The 20,802-nt window shown below is 37.5% G+C and overlaps 3 protein-coding genes across 10 annotated transcripts; 1 reads left to right on the forward strand and 2 right to left on the reverse strand.

The window, feature by feature from the left end:
* The first annotated feature begins 1,343 nt into the window (after positions 1–1,343).
* Positions 1,344–6,723, forward strand: LOC135650388 (transcription factor SRM1-like). 5 transcript variants are annotated; one of them, XM_065169871.1, is made up of 5 exons: positions 1,344–1,487; positions 1,640–1,757; positions 1,851–1,935; positions 2,131–2,727; positions 6,002–6,723. In XM_065169871.1, the coding sequence occupies exons 4-5, from the start codon at positions 2,351–2,353 to the stop codon at positions 6,474–6,476; spliced, it is 852 nt and encodes a 283-aa protein (XP_065025943.1). In that variant the 5' UTR covers positions 1,344–1,487; positions 1,640–1,757; positions 1,851–1,935; positions 2,131–2,350; the 3' UTR covers positions 6,477–6,723. The 5 variants fall into 5 exon arrangements, with proteins under 5 accessions (XP_065025943.1, XP_065025999.1, XP_065025761.1 ...); XM_065169927.1 differs by having other exon boundaries at positions 1,640–1,723; XM_065169689.1 differs by having other exon boundaries at positions 1,851–2,727.
* Positions 6,724–9,405: 2,682 nt separating this feature from the next.
* On the reverse strand, positions 9,406–17,909 carry LOC135650545 (DNA-binding protein RHL1-like). Of its 4 annotated transcripts, none has more exons than XM_065170034.1 (12): positions 17,428–17,909; positions 17,228–17,338; positions 15,630–15,719; positions 15,314–15,537; positions 14,235–14,343; positions 13,833–14,024; positions 12,932–12,971; positions 12,758–12,813; positions 12,597–12,645; positions 12,279–12,310; positions 11,398–11,436; positions 9,406–9,789 (listed from the first exon to the last, which is right to left on the reverse strand). In XM_065170034.1, exons 1-12 carry the CDS (start codon positions 17,743–17,745, stop codon positions 9,760–9,762), a joined length of 1,290 nt encoding a protein of 429 aa, XP_065026106.1. In that variant the 5' UTR covers positions 17,746–17,909; the 3' UTR covers positions 9,406–9,759. The 4 variants fall into 4 exon arrangements, with proteins under 4 accessions (XP_065026106.1, XP_065026158.1, XP_065026214.1 ...); XM_065170086.1 differs by having other exon boundaries at positions 15,630–15,716; positions 17,428–17,887; XM_065170142.1 differs by having other exon boundaries at positions 15,314–15,534; positions 17,428–17,886.
* A 1,330-nt stretch (positions 17,910–19,239) lies between these two features.
* LOC103989092 (mannose-specific lectin 2) lies at positions 19,240–20,198 on the reverse strand. Its single transcript, XM_009407854.3, has one exon. The coding sequence runs from the start codon at positions 20,169–20,171 to the stop codon at positions 19,347–19,349; it is 825 nt and encodes a 274-aa protein (XP_009406129.3). The 5' UTR covers positions 20,172–20,198; the 3' UTR covers positions 19,240–19,346.
* Between the last annotated feature and the right edge of the window lie 604 nt (positions 20,199–20,802).

The following is a 20,802-nucleotide window of genomic DNA, read 5'->3' on the forward strand; positions in this document are numbered from 1 at the left end:
CACTATTTTTATATTTTCCTCAATAACAGTGCATCACCTATTAGAAAAAAAATTTCCTAGATCAAATTTTCCACATATATTGTTGACCTATTTAAAAGCTCAAATATGAAAAACATTGCATTGGTGCCTTATAATTTTTCTAAAAATAGGAAAAAGAGAAAATATACAAATAATACCAAAAAATCTCTGAAATAGAAAATCAATAACATATGTCCATAAGTATCCTATTCAAAGTTTTCCTGAAAATTTGAGATCATTTTAAATTGTGCATCTATTTGATACATTGTTTTTAATTTTTTCTCAATAAAATTACATCATTTATTATATATTTTTTCTCTGAACCAAAATTTTTACATATATTATGGACCTCTTTAGAGGCTCAAATGTAAAAAAAAAATATTGCAGTTGATGAATTATAATTATTGAAAATTAAATAAATAAGGTGAAAAATAATATATTATTCTACACATAGACTTTATTTTTGTACAGAATGCTCAAAATATTGATAGGAAAACAATAAGTTTTCATAACACTGTTTTGAATATTAAATATCAATGTGACCCTACAACACTTGCTACACAATAATTTAAAAGTTCAGATTTTTCTAGCAAATATTTTTTTAGAAATGGAGAGATACCTTAAAAAACCTTCCAAGCTTTGTCACAAACAATGTGACAACGAAAGAATATTAAACATCGATACGACTCTAAACCCCTAACTATACAATAAACCAAAAGTTCATATGTTTCAACAAATATTTTTATAAAAATAAAAAATATACAGAACAATACGACAACAATAGAATAGAAGCTTAAAGAAATTAGTATCGCCAGTGAAAAAACACGCCTTTAAATACAATAACACAGTTAAAGGTGCTTAAAAGATGTAGAGTACAATGAAACAACAACGATGGAATAAAGGTGAAATAATAATATATATTGTACTATAAAATCACTGATTTAAGTTAAATTAATTTTTTATCCGAGTTAATCATTTGTGAATTCAAGTGATTTTTAATACTAATATTTTTAAATTAATTCAAGTGATTTTTCTAAAAAATATTAGTGCTGTTTGGTTTTTTTGAAGTTGAGGTGTTCTCAGACCAAAAGAAAAGGTCAGGAGTTTTTTTTTCGAAAATTCGTCTATTATTTTTTAGTTGGTAAATATTATATATATATATACATATGCATATACATATATATATATATATATGTATATATATATATATACATATATATATATATGTACATATATATGTACATATATATATATATATATATATATATATATCTATATATATCTGACGGTAAAATAGTAATCAAAGCTTTGTAGTCCGCCGCAGGGTTTAGAGGAGGTTCTCGGTGTTCGGATCTCACACGTCTCCTAGGATCCTTCTCCTTCCAGTTTCTTCGATTTCTCCCGTGCAGCTACTCCTCTTCCCGTGAACTCCATACACGTGGTTTCGATTCCACTGTGAAGTCGTAAATGTAAGTTTTGGCCGGCGATTTTACGCCCGGTCACCATGTTTATCCACTCGAGAAGCGATAGAAAAGTCAGCAGTGCCGTTTTGGATTCCAGCGAACGTGATGTGAGACATCTTGTACTCATTCATATGGTTTCTTCAATCCGTTTGTTGCAGACATAATCGATGGCAATTGGACTTGAGCGATTGGTATGATGTTGTGCGAGTGCGGCTTCTGGATCGATCAGTAGAAACAAAAAGGTGGGTGCCTTTTCTGGTGTTCTTGGTTGGGATGGTGAGTAAAAACCTGATTTTTACTGCGTAATCAAACGTGAAAGCATAGTTTATGAGATTTTCACTTTCAGTGTGTTTGGATTTGCTTGATCAGGTCTCTTTCGATTGCCCAATCCCGAAACCCCAACTGCATTCTTGTTGCCTTTTTAGTCAGGTGTTGGCTTCCCTATCTCTTCTAGGTAATTTCAGGAACCCCCATTTTATGTCGGGTAGTGAACCTGGATGTAATCTCATCTTCTCTTCGCCTTTCCAATTGAGGGTCATTGGGTGCATTTATCTCAGCTTATTGTTGCATCGATTGGTTATCCTTCCTTGCAATGCTTCCCCTTGACACTTATGTGTTTTCCTTCTGCGTGCTTGAAATGTTTCTGTAGAATTATTTTGGGCATGATTTCCAGCTACAATTATCTAGTTAGAAACTGTTGTTGCTGAGATTTGGCATCCAAGAGCTACTTGAGTGAACTCAGTGAAGGTTCCTGTCTTGCACTTGTGAGTCACTTGACTGGTTTTGGGGAGTTTTGGGAAACCTCTTTTGCTTGCTTCAATCCTTTTCTTCGGTGAAGAACAAGTTTGATCTGCTGCTAAATTTGGGGGATGGTGATGGAAGAAGCAAGCTGCAGTCCATCGTGGACTAGGGAGCAGGATAAGGCATTTGAATATGCTCTGGCCACTCACCATGAGGATTGCGACAACCGGTGGGAGAAAATTGCTGTGGATGTGCCTGGGAAAACCATTGAGGACATCAAGCACCATTACGAACTTCTTGTGGAGGATGTCAATGGCATCGAGTCCGGCCGGGTGCCCTTGCCTTGCTACCCATCTTCCTCGGAAGGTGGTGACCTGGCCAATGAAGGTGGCGGCAGCAGCAAAAAGGGATGCCACTCTCATGGTGATTCTGCCCATGGTGGGAAAGCATCGAGATCTGATCAAGAACGCAGAAAGGGGATAGCATGGACCGAGGATGAGCACAGGTTGAACCACCATACTCATCTTTTTTCTTGGGTTTTATAGGTATCATGTTGGACTATTTTGGTTTTTTAGATTCATGAATGTGATCGTGTTGATGCAGAAAATCCTCTTGAATAGCATTTTTAGGTACTGATGGATCAGTGCTATTTAAGAAAGTCACAGGTTTAGCATAAAAATTTATACATACACTTAAAGAATATAAATATTGATGAACTTTAGGAAAACTGTCTTGGAAATTTATTATAATGGGTTGTTTATATGGTCTTCGTCTATGTATTTTTATGCTTCTGATGTGGTGAACATCATTTTCTTTTTGGTCTTGTTCAAAAGACTAGAGTGGAATAACCTAGTTGTTTCTCCAATATGTGATGAAGAAGAATATTCCTATTAGTATCCCAGGTTTAATCCCTGTAGTCATTAGAACTATATTACCATTAGTTTCCCAGATTTAATCCCTGTAGTCATTAGAACTATATTGATTTAGTACTTGTTAAAATGGTGATACATCTTTTACCTTACAAAGGGTGTGTGGTTTGGCAGTATGTTTCTAGTCTTTATCATCTATGAATCAGAAGCCAGTGGTGATGATCGAGTAACAAATAATTGAAGACTTGTATATGGCATTGGATGTGTCCTTTCTCTATTGATGTTGTTTTTGTCCTGTTTTCTTTTGAGGAATTTCTCTATGCATGTTCTGGGTCTGGACTATATGTTTTTCATTATTAGTTGATTTATGATATCTTATATAGCATCGAAAAATTTTGCATCATTTCTAATGATAAATCACAATCTGTGGTAAATCATTTAGCAAAAGATAGCTTACACTGTCATTCGAAGTTTACTTATTTTACCTTAACTTCAAATCAATCAAGTGCATTGCCATTTCATCTTCTGACATCGATACAGCAAGAGCCAGATTGTATTAAGTTATCTGCTCTACCTTACCATAATAACCTTTTTTTGTTCAAACATGATCAAGATTTTTATTGAAATTATTTGTTCTTTATACCTGCTTGTCCTCTTACCTCCAGAAGTAAATCTTTGTCCATTTTTTGTTCAAGATGTCAGACTGATTGGTATTAAAAAATGTGAACTTTCATCTCAAATTGGTTAATATCACATTGTACAACCTTTCCAGGAGGATATATGTCATATACTTAAAAATGCCGCTGCTTCTAAGAGGAAAAAAAATAGAATTACCGTCTCTTTCCAAAGATTTCTCTTAATTAGCACTGTTTTACAATTTTGTTGTTTCCATTAAATAGGTAACACTATTTAGGCTTGTTCTTTAGTTCAGGTAGGGTTCTCAATTTCGATATGTAATGCCCTGTACGAGCAGTACATATCGGTCTGAGAGGATATTGATATGCGGACCATCCTCTATCAGGCAATACTAGTGTTTTGACCCCGTATCGGGCGATACGGGGTCTATACCAAGCGCTAATGGTCAAAATCCAACCGTTATCGAGGCATACCGATTGGTACGTCTGATCTTTACCGATGTGTACCGGTCAGTACGCCTCGGATTTCGACCATTACCAAGGTGTACCGGTTGGTACGCCCCAGTATTTTTGGACTATTATCTCTAGGTATTTTTGAAGATTTTTTAGCTCTTTTTGGGCGTACTATCGGTACACCCTACTGTCGGTATACCTCGATACGTACCATACTGAGTAGGGCTCAGTACATCGGTACGGATTGAAATTGAGAACCTTGGGTTTAGGTACCTTGAAACAATTGTTTCATAAACCTTTACATGCTTCTTTAACAAAAGTCTGACTCTTAAGTTTTCATGAGTTGTTGAAATTGATTTCTTTATATAAAAAACAAGGGATATGTTTTCCCTTATACAACAAGAGAATGGGCAAAACAAATGAGACTAGCTTCCTTCAAACTAATTGTTCTTATCTAACTTTTCTTCTTTTTCCCTTTTCTTGGGTGATTCTGACATTTTTTCTTGAGTTGTTGAGATTTATATTTTGAAGAACAAAGAAGGGACATCAATGGACCTTCCTATATATTGTTCTCAGAGGTGCCAGCAAACTATATATGCATATGTCCTCTCTAAACTTAGGAATTTGCAAGATATTGTCATAGAGATGTGTATTCTTTTTAAGACTAAGTAGGGACAGACAATAATTAATATGGAAGCTAAACAATAGGTTTTTTTCTGCTTCTCAAATCATCTTGCCCTGTTGAATTTCTTCACATTCTTTGTGGCTCACTCTCTATCTTGATCATATAATCTTGTTTCATGGAAACACGTTTTAGATGATGAATAAAAGAATAGTAGTCATTCCATATTAATTAGCTATCCCAGCGGTAGGCAGATGGTTCAAGACTCAGAACTAACATCTTAAGTAGATTAGATGACAAATGATGCAATGTTAGTATGAAGGCTATCATCCTCTCTGCACTTTAGATGTCATCTTCTTTCAGTCCTTGAAGCCATAATGTTAAATGGGAAGTAAAAATTGTCACTTACTCTATGATCCCAAGTGTTAATGATTGAAAGATTTAGACAATTTGGAATGTGGAAATATGAATCTGAAGAGAGAAATGACATTTTTCTGTTTCCTTTCTTCTCATGGAGAAAGACATAGGTTGGGTTTAAATTTCCACCAGTCAGGTTATTATATTGCTTCATTAACATCAGTTATTATATCACTGTTGACTTTACCTCTTTTCAAAAATATATGTATGCATAGTTCAAGTTTTTGTCTGATATACCAAGAAATATGTTAGTTGCTTTTGGTGGATCATCTGCAACTGTTGAACCAGGCCTTGGTCTTGCAGTTAGTTCTTTTCTTCATCTTAAAGATATTGTTCAGATCATTGTGATTATGGTGGCTAGAGTACTTGACTAAGATAACATAAGAACCATAGGCGGAAGAATGTATGAGAGACAAATAAGATATTCTCGGTATGAAGACCATCTGTCTCCTTGCTCTTCCAAATGATCTTAAGATCCTAAAAGCAAAAGGTTGTCACTTGTAGTTAGCCACATATCTCTTACAGCACAATTCACTCTAATCTAGAACATTATTTTATCAATTAGTCCCCTGAGGAGTGAACTCTTGTTGTTTCCTGCTAAAATCTTATATCAAATATAACAAATTGTTTTTGTCCAGCTTCTTTGTTGCTTCTCTCTTCACCTCTAGGGTTGCCTATTAATCTTCAAATATTTTTGTAAACATTCTCTCAGAGTGATTCTTGTCATCAAGATCATACTGCAACTGCTTATAAAAATTAGCATTCTTGCCTGATTTTTAACAGATTATTTCTTCTTGGACTTGAGAAGTACGGAAAAGGTGATTGGAGGAGCATATCTCGGAACTTTGTGATCTCAAGGACACCTACACAAGTTGCAAGTCATGCACAGAAGTACTTTATTCGGTTGAACTCGATGAACAAAGATCGGAGAAGAACAAGCATCCATGACATAACCACTGTGACCAACGGAGACACACCGACTCCTCAAGGGCCAATCACTGGTCAAATAAATGCATCTGTGGCAACTGCAGGGAAGTCTGCCAAACATTCTCTTCAATCAGCTGCCGACCCAGCTGGAGTTGGTATCTTTGGAACTACCATCGGGCAGCCGGTGGTTGGTGGTCCTCTTATGCCTGCAGTAGGCACTCCGGTAAATCTTCCTGTTCCTGCTGGATCCCATATCGGCTATCCGGTGCGAACCCCAGCGAGCATCTCATCGACTACCTATCAGATGCCTCCCACATCATCTGGTAGCTGAGTACAAGGGAATCTTGAAGTAGAAGAGAATGCCACAGCTCCACCTTGCATCTACTTCTCATTAATGTCAAGTAAGATAAGAGATGCAAGCACATTTATGGATGACTGTGTTCTGGTATTTGTACAACTACTTGATTACTGACTGGATCGTGTCAAAATAAGCTATTAAAGGAAACTATTGATTCAGGAATGCAACATGAGAAAGTTGTGGCAATCAAAATAGACAAAGGCAGCTCTTTGTGTGTTCAGTACTCAGTTGGCTTCTATGGTAACTTGTTTGATCTGTTTGTGTGGAGGTAAATGGGGCTCGAAGGATATGACATGTGTTAATAATTATGCAGTTCAACAAATGGGGCTCATTTGACCTAATGTTAGTTCGGCATCGTGATACTTCCACTCTTTGTTAAGTCGGAGAACCATGTCTTTATAAGCGTCAGATATTGAGATGGACAATTCCTCTCATGCCTTAAATCGATGAAGATGAATAATGACTTATTATATAACATTATTAATAAGTATTTAGTTCTATGCTGGTTTTCTAAATGCTAGTCACCCTTTACCCTCAAAACCCTTTTTAGGTAAATATATATACAATCGTTCTCACATAGTTTTAGGCCAATGATGTTTTAATTTTAGCTGCCAAAAAAAAGTATTTTTCTCCACAAGATAATCTCCATTTCTGATCTTAAAATTGATAAGAAAGCGTTTAAACAATAATGATGATGATGATGATGATGAGAAGGAGTAGGAAGAGGGGGTTAATTATATATTATCTATTGTAGTTAGGCTTTTTAGCATCTCGATTCTTAGACTTCAAAATTTTATTTTAAAATTCCTATAGTTATAAAGTAAAGCATTTAACTTCATTTACCTAATGTCGTCGGTTTTATAAACAAAAGATATAACATGTGCACTAATGATATGAAAACAATAGATAAAAAAATAATTTTAATAGTTTAGTTATATTTTCTTTTGTTATAGTCTAATTAGAACTTCTTAGTCGATTGTTGTGATGGTGGCGGACAATGGCGCTACCGTGCCGTGGGCAGTACAGCCCGCTCTTGACGAGAGCAAGGGTTGAGCCTTGAGGTCCTCAAGACATTCCTCACGCTAGTGTACTTTAAGGTTAAGGGATAGAAGGTGGAGAAAAGGGTGCTCGAGTGTGTGGTGTGCCTCAACGAATTCGAGGACAATGAGGAGCTCCATCTCCTCTCTTGTTGCAGTCACATCTTTCACTTGGACTGTATTGATGCTTGGCTCGCCTCCTATGTAATTTGTCTCATCTACCATGCCAACTTCATCGAGCAAGCCATTAATGACAACCTCAACATGCTACCTGTAGCCACCCCTGCTAGAGACACACGACCGCGAGTCTTTGGCCTAAAACCACCACCCTGCCATAAGATTATGTCGCCATCATCGTGGACCCATAGTGATGGCGATGAAAAAGGATGAGCACAAGGAGGCAACCATGGAATTAGCACGGATTGGAAGCCAGAGACACACGACCGGTTGCAATTCATGCGGTAGTCGACAAAGCTCTTGTGGTCTCATTCAACCGAACATTGTGAGGTATGACCAATGGAGGATGTCAATCGATACACCCTCTTGCTTGTTTCTCTTCATCCTCTTCCTCCTCTAGCATCGCTCTACAATTGCATCGACAAGAGGTGAGACATCTGCATTGGCGCTACACTACACTACATCTACGTTGACGAGACGTAAGGCCTTTACCTCACCTCCCGTAGACGTGGATACAGAAAAGCGTCGACACAATTACATGATGATGTAGAACGGCCATCGTCCTCGTCCTCTTCCTTATCCCTTTGTCTCACCTCTCATCGTCGCTCTCCCTCCTCTTTCTTCTTCTTCCCCACAAGAAGTCATATAAGTCCCTCAAGCTCCACCAATTTTACAATCGTCGCCCTGACCTCAGTCGTCAATGCTTGAATCAACATTGACAAGGGTGACCATCAGGTTGTTCTCACCGACCTCCATAATAGCCATATGTCGGTGCGTCCACCACTATCACAATAATTGACTAAGAAATTTTAATTAAGACATAACAAATAAAAACATAATTGAAACATTAAAATTATATTTTTATCCATCGTTTTCTTATCGTGCTATCACATGCTATATATTTTATCGGTAAAACTAACTATATTAGGATAAATAAGATTAAATATTTTACTTTCATAATTATAAAAATTTTAATATAATTTTTTTAAATTTAGAGATTAGAGATATCTAACTATTGGTAATATAATTAACCCAAGGAAGAGGAGAAAAGAAAATGATAGGGACTGAGCTATTAGAGATGAGTATAATCCGGCATTGGCCATTCCCATCCGCCTCTGAAGACGCATCTGCTCTTAGTTCATCTTTATGAATTCGTCGACTCGCCGATTCAGTCATCACGGCCAATCACTACCGTCTCCGGCAGCACTTGTTCTTGTTCGGCCTTCTTCTCCCCACATCGGCAGGTCTTCTCCATGATCGCCTTCCATGTCTCCTCCATCGAGTCGTTCCCGGCCATGCTCTTCACTGCTTCTGCTGCCAACTCAAGCTCCTTCGACCCTGTCAATGCCTCAGGAAGTCTCAGGCGACGGCTTCCTAGGCTCCAAAGCTGCCATCTTCATAGCATCAACAGCTTCCAGCGGATCCGAGTGCCGCTGTTTCTGGTCGGAGAGCTTAGCCGATGAGATGGGCGAGGACGAAGGAGGCCCAGCAGCGAAGAAGGATGGACGCGAGAACGCCAGCAGCCGGTGGGACGGTCGGGCTCCGCCGTAACGCCAATGGAAAGGATTCCGAGAAGGAAAAGTCTCTGTGAAATACCTACATTCCAACAACCATCCTGCTATGGCAATCTTTGGACATTCTATACTCTCGCAGCAGACATATAGTTTATCTTGCTAAAGCCAGAAACAGAACTAATAGGTTTTGTTTCATATATGACTATTGCCTACTCGGAAAAGATCTCGATGAATCATATTAGTATATTTGTGAGCATAGAAACACACTCCAGTAAGTACGAGGAGCGGCCAACAAAATGGCCTATGGTCTGGGGAGTCATACATTGTGCAAATACAGACATGCAGAGCCACCACCAAACTCCACTGACGCATCCATCAATTAGCTCTGGAAGCGCAGCACAATCACCCGGTGCCAATGAATTAATGCATTTGTTCTCACTGAACTGTTCGTCTAGGCATATCGCTGCTAGATATAGTTGCTAAGAAGAAGGGCTCTGCAAATAGCCATCTGTTCTCCAACTCATGGTTTTACATAGCCCAATCTTCATCGCTATCATCCTGACAATGTAGTGGGAGAAATTGAAGCAACATGTCTGGGAAAATAATGTTAAAAACAACGCAAAAAAAAAAAAACACACACACACACACAATCAGGATAGCAAGAAAGAGAGTATGACCATTATCTTTGGAAGTAGTGACGCTCCAAATCTTCTTAAGGCATGAATTGCAAAATATTAATCGATTCCCATGGTTCCTTTTAGAGCATTCAATCTTGATAATGGATGTGAGGTATCGATGACTAAGAAGAAGGATCCAAAATTTAAGTAAATCTTGGACGCTAATTTCGAAATCCCAACCAAAATAGGTTTAGTTAGGAACACAAACATAGCCAATAAGTTGCCCAATGAGAAGTAAATAAATACTCTCATCAACTGTAAGTATCACACGAAGTGTTAGGATACCTCTATGTGATGACTAGTCCATTATCTTTCAAGATCCAAGACATGGCTATAGTTCAGCTCTCGGAAAGAAATAAAACAACTAATTTATCTAGACACAAGGATGTCAACTGTCATGGGGAAAACGAAGGATGAACACCACGGAAAGCAAATAAACTGCATGTGTATACAACTTCTATACCAAAAGCAACTATATTGAGAACATCATCTCCTTGTGTTTGGTTGTTAAATAACACAATAAAGTTTATATACTAGCTCGATGATTCTTAAAAAAAGGTCCAGAAAAATAAAAACAGTTACATCTTGTTAGGCGGAACTTTGCATGTCAAGAAGAGAGCAGATGCAATAACAATTGGAGCTCAACTTGCAACTCAGATAGGTAAGACAATCACCATAATGATTTTTAACTGGAACGATTAAATTTCTGTCTAGCAACAAATTATATATTTTAATGTATAAGTAATAAGACGTATATGCTCAAGAAAGAATTAGAATGTGTCTAATAGGTAACTTCAAATGCTATAAAACTACATTTAGATTTTAGAACCACATATTACCATAAGTACCAGGACTAAGCGACCTATACATTTCAAGTGAAAAAAGATGGCAATAAATTAAACAAAAAACCTCTGATACAGTTCACTCTGGGTAGAACTGTAGTAAACAATCCCGTCATGATGCTTTTATAAATATCAAGAAAAGAATGGTGCTAAAATTTTCCTATATGGTTCAGTGCAGATTAAGGGAACAGGTTCTTTATGTTGGTTATCAAGATTAAAGATTTTCCAAGTGAACATCAAATCTTTATCGGCAAACCTTTCTATAGCTGAGATTTCTATTACAGAGTATTTTCATAGTAAACTAATCTTAAATTGTTCTCTCATATCAAAAGTACATTTGGGACTGCAATCAGACAGAAAAGTTATAAGCTTTAACGAGCTAAAGTCAGGTAATGAATTGCTCTGAGCCTCTGATGACGGTAAAAATTACTGTAATATTCCTTATGCTATGATGTCAAAATTAACTTGGGCAAATAAATAGGTAAATCCAATTCAGGATATGAGGAATCTAATTTTTTGATCATGTAAATCATAGTATTCAAAAGATATGCAGGTGATAATCAATCTAACGATCCCATTCATAGCTCAGCAAAAGAAAAGACAGTGCATGCAACTATCAATAAAAAAGTGATAACTGGTTTATGTACCTGAGGTTCACTAGAAGTTTCATCTGTCTCGTCTGACACCTATTGAACACTAAACAATGTTAGGTACAAACAAAACAGAAAATTGTCTGATAAAAAATGAAGACCTATTGATTAAGAGTTATACTGTTGAAACCACAACTTCACCAACACAATCTTCAATACTGCTTTAGCAATTTGAACCACGAACTAGTAAAAGAAAAAATTCATATGATATGATCATTATCGATTTTAAATATTTATATATCATAGTTATTTTTTAATGTTTTATACATGTCTTCATTTATGTTTCAGTTCCAATTATTTCAAAAGTTTTATATCTTACAAAATATGAGGTTAAAAGAACCTTTAGCAAACAATATTTGTGTTTCATCAGAATCTTTTCAATATTTTTTCTTTTGTAATTTTACATTTTCTATTTATCAAATTATTCTTTCAATTGATAACTATCTCAATCCTGATGATCTAATCTAACCATCCTCCTGATCCAACCCCAATCTTGCAGCAATCTAGTCTGAATACCCTATTTCTAAAGGTATCCTGGCATTGAAATTGGTCAGTACCAATTGGGAACAGCCTAAAATCTGCCTTTACAAGCTTATTCCATTGGATAACCAGACAATTCCGACCAATTTCAGTCCAATTTTGTTGATCCAAATCCCAAAACCTAGAGTGGTTCCAGAGACCTGATTCTGATCTCAGGAACTTCAGTACCAAAATGTCATGCAAAAATCACAAAAACCAAGAGAAGAAAATAGTAATAGTTCACAATCAGTAGTTAACACGAGCTTAGATCTGCATCGGATCAACAACAAATAATCATAGTTCTAGATACAATCAACAACGTTTTCATTCCCCAGGGAGTAAATGGTCCACAACTGTACCTCAGACGGCTGCAATGTCACATGCTGTTTCCCTGCATTTAAAATAGTCTAGGTGTTATGCAACCGAAAATGCAAAAACTACTAGAATTTAGTTTCTTGGAATACAACAAAGATTCTTGCAAAAATTGGAGAAACAATACATCGTTTTATACTTGCCAAAAATAAGGAAAAGAACATAACTGTATCACAATAGTTTCCTAAATCAATATGTGCATTTGATTCTAAAATAAATGTGAAGCAAATGGATCACAATTCAAATTGCATATTTTAAAACTGTAAATAAACAGGCAAAAAGTAGACATAAGACAAGATACTGACCACCCTTTTTCCTGCTAGATTTGGGCTCTTCTTTGTTAGACCCATTCACCTACAACACAAACAAAGTTCCATTTTGTGCACTGTTTAAAAAATCATTAACAATTTTATTTGTTTAAGAACTTCCTCAGTATCAACAAGAATAATTTAATTCAGAAGCATACTTCCACTTGTTCAGATGATTTCCTTGAGGCTGCCCTTTTTCTCTTACTAGCAGGACCTGGATGTTAAGTTTCCATCACAAGGGAAATAAGTCAGCGACAAAACACACATTAGTTACAAGGTAACCATGTCCTTCAAACAATATAGAATGAAGAGAAGAAATCAAGAGAAAAAACCTTTTGTTCCAGGAGAAGTATTCACGCCGCGCTTCGGTTTCTGAAATATGAAAGTTGAGGAGTCAGGCAAAATATGAACGTGGTAATGGCATAGTAACACATTTTAAGAAGAATTAACAATGGATTCAAGCATAATGAAAGTGACTGATATCCATTCCGATGCTCAGGTGACTTACCATAAACAACACCAATTTTTGTAATAGCAAACATACAAAAGAGCTAAGCATGGAATATTTGTTAGCATCTTCACGTTAGTGAACAAATCAACCAATATATTCGAATGTAATAAAGGAGTTCCAGAAAATAAAATCGAAGAAAAGGCTTGAATATTGAGCAGAAAATATTGGGCCACCGACCAAACAAAGATGCCTGTTGTTGACAAATTACATTGAACACTTATGGTTAGTATTGCACATGAAATGTGTGCATGAGGAAGTTTGAGCATGTAAGATAATAGGCTGAATTTCATATGTACATTGTACACTCTATAATATACAAAATTTCATATACAACCTAATGTTCCAGGTCATATAGGAGCCTTATGGGTTCAAAAATCTTTTTTACATCACCTATACTCTCTTTTGTGCCTAAGCTATTTGTTATTTGGATGACATTCGTCAAAGTCTGTACACTTCCAAAAGGTATCGATAATATTTCAGGGACATTTATAGAAGTTTGTTACGTTAGAAGGATAGTTGTAATATTTGCAAGTTTAAGAGAGTTTCTGTGGAATTACGAGTGAGCATAGGGGCACATGAATTTTTCTCAAGATAATAATATTATGTTTAACTCGACTCGTACATATACCAACCAACCGAAGGCTTATAGCTGCCCAATATGTTGGAATAATTATTGGCCGCTATGCTGAAGCATGTAAAGTAGATAAGATAACACCACTAACCTTATCCACTACTTTCTCAAACAACGTAGATAAAGTAGCCTGAACCAGCGTGCCTTTTCCATTGGAAAGATTCCCTTTGGACCATTCAGATGATGAAGTTTGCTTCAGTTTCTCCCTTGAACAGGTTTTTCTGTCAACAAGCTCACTTGTTGAAGCAACAACACTAGAAGATACTGGACAGGAATCCACAATCTGTCCTACAAATTAAGGATATAAAGTTCATAGTAGAGAAACATGGATATTTCAAACATGCAATTGTACTTAATTATGCAATCAAGAACTATAAATATACTAAAGAATATTGGACATACAAATTTTAAATTGGAGCCAATAATGGAGTGACATAAGCAAAAACACGATTAGTAATAAAACTCTTAGTTGTGATCCTAATTCTGAATTTACCTTCTCATCACCCTTATGAGTTAGCTCAAGTGAAGTGACCCCAGCGGAGGTGGCAGGTTGCTCAGCATCACAATTAGAATTAGAATCATCTCCAGAAGATTCTGCATAACTAAAGGAAAAAAGAGATAAGAAAGAAACTCCTGAGCCTAATAAACAAAGAAAGGTGGAAACTATCAGAAAATTTTGTAACATTTGCATATGGTAAATTTATTTTGCTGATCATGCATTGTGGAAAATAGGTAAATAGTTGTATTGCAGGCCAATAATAACTTATCCAGTATTCAGCAACCTGCATTGGAGTAATTGCAAACACCAGCTAACAAGGAAAAAGTTTTGGATGGACAAAAGGCAAATCTTATGCCAATAAATTAACCAACCAATATCAATACTAGATGCAGTAAGCTCTCTGCAACATTTATTTGAGTGTTTGAACTTTGAACAATCAAGTGTAAACTAAGGTCTTAGTTTCTAAATTAAAATGTCACTAGTAAAATATAGGGATAAGTAGCCTAGCAGTCCTGAATTCTTTTCAAGGAAAAATTTACATGGAACAACCAATTGTAAGGAGAATAATCAATCAAACTTTAGATAATTGGGCACAAAGTAATTCAGTGATATAAAAACAATAACCAGCTCCTTCTAAGCTGACAATTTAGTGACAATGTCTTTCAAACATTCAAAATATCAGTTGAAGCCAATTTAGTCAACATATGGCATTACGAGCTGAGCATTTTACTTACATCCAACTATAATAATATCAAAGAGCAGTGTCATGATAAGGTTGTTTCTTTGCAAACCTGGGCCCCATGGTTCAAGTCATGGAAGCAGTCTCTCATGCAAGGCTGCATATAATAATTCTCCTCAAAACCATTAATGGGGAGAGCCTCACACCAGACGTCCATTCTTTTGGTCATAACATAATCAGCACAATACTAGTAACAGATAAAGAACATAAATAATTGACTTATAAAAATGTTAATGCCATACACACTTCACTTGACTGCCTTTTTATCATCAACAGCTACATTAAGAACCATCTGTGGCACATAATTGCAAAGCCATATAACTTGAACAAATACCTTAGCTTTTTCCCTGCAGTTCTAGCCGACTGGCGAACAGGTGTTGCCATGTTAATCGTTCCTGGTTCCACTTTATTGCCAGAATCATCAGGCAAGCTATCCTCAAATTCAGTTTCAGGAGAAAGTGGTTCTCTCTTGTTTACAGGTTTATTTCCAGCTGATTGTTCCCCAACTGTGGCACCAGCACCTCCTTTGAAGTCATAGTCTATTGCATCTTTTCCCTGCTACTCAAAATATTAAATGCAACAATGAAATCCAGAACCATCAAAATGCAAAAGGAAAACAAAATAAATGTGAAACTATTGTATGAAATCACCTCACTTAGATGCTTAGGAAACTCAAGTTGGAGTTCTTGTGGATTCTCCTCCTTTTTCCCAATCCACCTTGCATCAGCAAACACAATCTGCTAAAACACAAGTCAATCAAACAACAGCATTAATAATGGAGAAAAGATAATGCTATCATCACAGTAGACATGGTTTATGCAGTTATGGCAAAGTGGGAGTTTGGAATAAGATGACCTTGTAAAGAGACAAAAACCATTCTCCATATCATACTCCCAGACTAAGAGGTTTGCCACCCTAAAGGTTGCAGTTGTATGTTTAGGATACAGCTTGTAGTGATCACACCAATCACAAGACTAGCTAAAAATAAATTAAGTGTGCACATCTTATAAAGGCATTCTCAACATTCAATAATTGTGATTTATAAAATCCAGAAGTGAATACTGAAAGAAACTGAACTAAAATGTGAACATGCACGATGGCGATAGATAGTGACTGATGCTGACCCTTTTACTTGTCTGGGGCAGATGGAGTTCTAACCATCACTAAAGCCAGAAGACAAATGTGAACGCGAGATCCTACTCCCATATACAAAGTCAGGAAAACAAGGTGAACTACTGTCATCCTAGAACTTTTAACTTAATCAGGTAAGATTACCAAAACCCATTTATAAGCATAGCATAAGCACTAGCCAACGAAAGTGGTAAGTTAACGAATGCTCACCAAGCGGAATGAGGGATGCTAAATGTTTAATTTGCTTACTCACAACATTCTGAAACAATAAGGTATGTGGCAAGAAAGAGTAGTAAACAATACTCCATGTTTGTATTAAGCATATATATCATGCCAATAAGGTCATAGAGCTTAGTTCATAATACTTCATGATTGAAAGACCTCGGCCCGATTTGATGATGACAATCACTTCGATTTTTCAAGGCCTTAAAAGCATCTTCGTATCAGGACTGATTTACTACTAATGAGCTCCAATCAAATTTAGTAACTTGGAGAACATGAATGCAGAAGGGCCAATTTGAAAATACAATGCTTCTTGTAGTTTGCCATTCCTTGCAATTTGACATCACTAACGTAGTAGAACAGTGAACAGTCAGAAGGGTGCATTGGTATCAGCAGGTACCAATCTATACTGACCAAATGAATTGATCCAAGAGAGTCAATGCTTATTTTAAAGGATAATTATTTTTAAAAATAATTTGTTGTCTTCTATTTTTCTCCTTTTTTTCATGGTTTTCAGCTAATTTTCAGTAAAAATATTTACTATAATAACAATTAAGTGGTTCAGTTCAACTTGCCCATCAATTAATGACTGCATAATCTATTTGAGAAAAACTGAAAACTAATGATGTTTAAATAAGATAACAAAATGCAGCTTAGCAACAACAATGTGATGTCACTCAATACAAAGTATCAAAGCACATGGAAAAGAACTCAAAGTTTGCAGTAAAATGGTCATGATTTAGGAGTCCTTTATGACACCAAGCCTACAAACTTAACTATCGCTTCTTTCCTGCATAGAAAATGCTTCAAATATGTACTTACATATTGAATAACCAAAATCATCAAAACGGCAAAAAGCAACTTGAGAGAAAAAGGAATGGCATCGGAAGCAAACCATGCTCTCAAAGATATCCTCGCACGCAACACCCTTGAACGATTTCGTGAGTTGCAGCGTCAAGTACTTGTTCTTAGGGTACACGTGCGTACCAAATAGCTTCATTCTTCCCTACCAAAGAGATCAAGATAATCACAAAACCCGACCAGTTAGAACGTCTTCTAGATAAAGCCTAGAGATCGGGCATCAGAGACCGATACCTGGGGGAACTCGAGGTATAGGACTGGGTTCTTGGTGCCGAGGTCGGCGAGCTCGCCGATCCGACCGGCAGAGAGGGGGGCGAGGAGACCAGGGAAGGAGAAGAGGTAGCGGCTCTTCCTCTGGCCGCGTTTGACGAGGTCGCGGCCCTGGAGGCGGACGACGGCCTTGGAGGGCTCGAGGGGCGCGGAGGGCAGCGAGGGGGCGCGGCGGAGGAGCTTCCTCGAGAAAGCGAGGGATCTTAGCCGCCGCTTCTCCTCCGTCTCCGGGTCGACCGGACGGGCCTCCTCGTCTTCGCTTTCCTTCTTCCTCTTCGCCATGGCGGAAGCGCGCTCGACTTCAGGTCGAACCCCCCGGTCCACTTAGAAGGGCGGAAAAACGGTAAGGGGGAGGACTACATCCGGGCCAGTTAGTAGGGCCGTTTCGTAGATGGGCCTTCCTTCTTATATAGCCAGCCCTTAGTAGTGCGCAATCCACACGTCGCCCATTCTTATCCTATTAAATATGATAAGAATTATAGTTTATGACTTGTAATTTCTTTTCTCGCTCGTAAATTGATTAATTATAAATTACTTCTAGTAGTTAGTCATCCTTATTTTTTTTTAATTTTTATATTTAAAAAAATTATATTGATATTTTTATAGTTACAAAAGTAAAACATCTCAATTTATTTATCCGAATGGCGTGAGTTTTATCAATGAAAATATGAAAATAAATGATAAAAAAAGTGAGATAAGCACAATACGGAAGAGCAAGGGGAAAGTACTATTGTAAAGAATTATAACGATGCATTAAGTGACGACGAGGGAGAGAAGGTAGAGGGTGACTACAAGATCATCGAGGGGGAAAGAGCTACTCATCTGTCGACTAGAGCCCTCACGGTCACCTTCGCCCCATTCACTTCATTGGCGATCCCCACTACCTTCTCTCTATCACTCTTTACTAAATCCAACGGCTATAATAATAGAGTGAGCACAAGGAAGAAGAGCAAGGCGAAAGTACTACTATAAATGATTGTAGTGACATGCCGAGAGATAATAAAAGAGAGGAGTCACAGGGCAATAATAAGGGTATTGAGGGGAAAGGATTGCTTAATAACTATGTCAATGGTCTGCCATGATCTAAATGTTAAATTTATCTTTTTTATTTTTTTTTATTTTTATTAATAAAACTAACATCGTTAAGATAAAATAGATATGAATGTTTCACTTTTACAACATTATTAAGATATAAGAACCGAAATGTTATAGATAACTAATAAATATAATTAGCCTATTTTGATAAACGTATGTTACTATATATATATATATATATATATATATATATATATATATATATATATATATATATATATATATATATATATATATATATATATATATATATGCATATGTACATATATATATACATATATATATATGCATATGTACATATATATATACATACATGTATATATATATATGTATATATATATATATACATATATATATGTATATGTATATATATATATGTATATATATATATACATATATATATATATACATATACATATATGTATATATATATACATGTATATATATATATATATATGTATATATATATATATATATATGTATATATATATATATATATATATATATATATATGTATATATATATATATATATATATGTATATATATATATATATATATATATATATATATATATATATATATATATATATATATATATATATATATATATATATATATATATATATATATATATATATATATATAGCTGCGCTGCCGTCGTTGAGTGGTTGATGGTAATCTGTCAAACACACAGTGGACAGTGCTTAGGATTTTATTGAAGCCGGCGGCAAGGATCATATGCAATAGTCGCTGCAGCATTCATGTCCGCCGCTCTGATCACTAAGATCTACCAGAACGGCTTGGTCGTCCAAATCTGAGGACCGTATATACCAAGCGTTCCATCATAACGAAGTGCAAGGATGTAGAGATAGGAAGTGGATCTCGCGCCGGACTGCCACAGGACCTCGCGGCGGTTGTGCTTGACGAAGAATTCGCCGTCGGCGTCGAGCGTGACGAAGCAGTCGTGCAGCGGGCTGCTGGTGCCGGTCTGCCACCTGATCTCGCCGGTGGCTGTGTCCTCTAGCACCAGGTTGCAGTCGTCTCGCAGGACCAGCTTGTAGTTCTTGTACTCGAGGATCTTGCCGATGGGCAAGATCGAGTAGGAGTAGAAGACGTAGTCGGTGGTGACGTTGGGGTGCTCGTTGCCGGCGTTGTGCAGTGATGGCGGGTTGGAGCTGGACCAGATGGCGGGCCCGTAAATGCCGAGCCCGCCGTTCCACTGCAGAAGGAAGGCGTAGCTCCCCTGGACGGACTTCTTGCCGCTGCTCCACAGCGGGTAGTTCATGTCATGCTTAACGGCGGCTTCGCCGTTGGAGTCAACGGTGAGGTAGCAGTCGGTGCCGAGGCCGGTGGTGTTGGTGGCCCAGGTCTTCTGGTTGTGGAAGCGGAGGACGAGGTCGCAGTCGTGGTTCATGGAGAGGGAGGCGGGGCCGTAGGGGATGCCCTGGGGAGTGAGGTCGTACTGGAAGCTTTGGCCCGGGAGGAGGGCGGTGGGTGGGTCGGAGTAGATGACGAAGTCGGTGCTGGCCATACCAAGCGGAGCGAGGAGGCCGACGAAGGTGGCGAAAAGCACGATGAGAAGAGCCATCGGAGTCGGGTGAATGGCGCTCATCACGGAGTTGAGATTGGCTTGTCATGAACAACGATATAAAAGACAAAGGAGGCGTGCTCGTGACGGCACTGTAGGTGCGTTTCCTCGAGGATCTCGTGAACACGAGATCCACATGCACCCTTGGTTCAAGAGATCCACGTGCACCCTTGTTTATTATTGGTGTTTACGTGGCTCCAATTGGACTCTTAGATACGTCGGGATGCTCTGGCGACAAGGAACAACTTGAACAGAGAGATCAGAGATTCGGACACGTGGAGGGAGAAGATATATACTATGAAGAACCAATGAGAGCATTTCCTTTGTCTGAGGCAGAACGGTACCTAACACTTACATGAACGTTGGGTGGTGGTAAGTGATCGAGGTGGAAAGTCGATTATAAGATCTTGCTGACAACAAGAGCTAACACTTTGGTTTGTATTTTAAATGTGCAAATTGCTGGAGCGGTACGCTTGCTGCATTGGATCACGGAAGTGTTTGGTGGCGATCCAAAAGGAAAGTAAATAAGCATTATTAAGATACAAGCAAATGGATAAGGTTCAGGCACCCCCCACCACGCGGTCCCCTCCCAATAGACTTGGGCCAGTGCGGTCCTCAGTCATCTGGTCTTGTCTGTCACGCCGACGCTGACGTC

The sequence above is a fragment of the Musa acuminata genome, chromosome BXJ1-1 (assembly GCF_036884655.1).
Source record: "Musa acuminata AAA Group cultivar baxijiao chromosome BXJ1-1, Cavendish_Baxijiao_AAA, whole genome shotgun sequence".
NCBI classification, from domain to species: domain Eukaryota; kingdom Viridiplantae; phylum Streptophyta; class Magnoliopsida; order Zingiberales; family Musaceae; genus Musa; species Musa acuminata.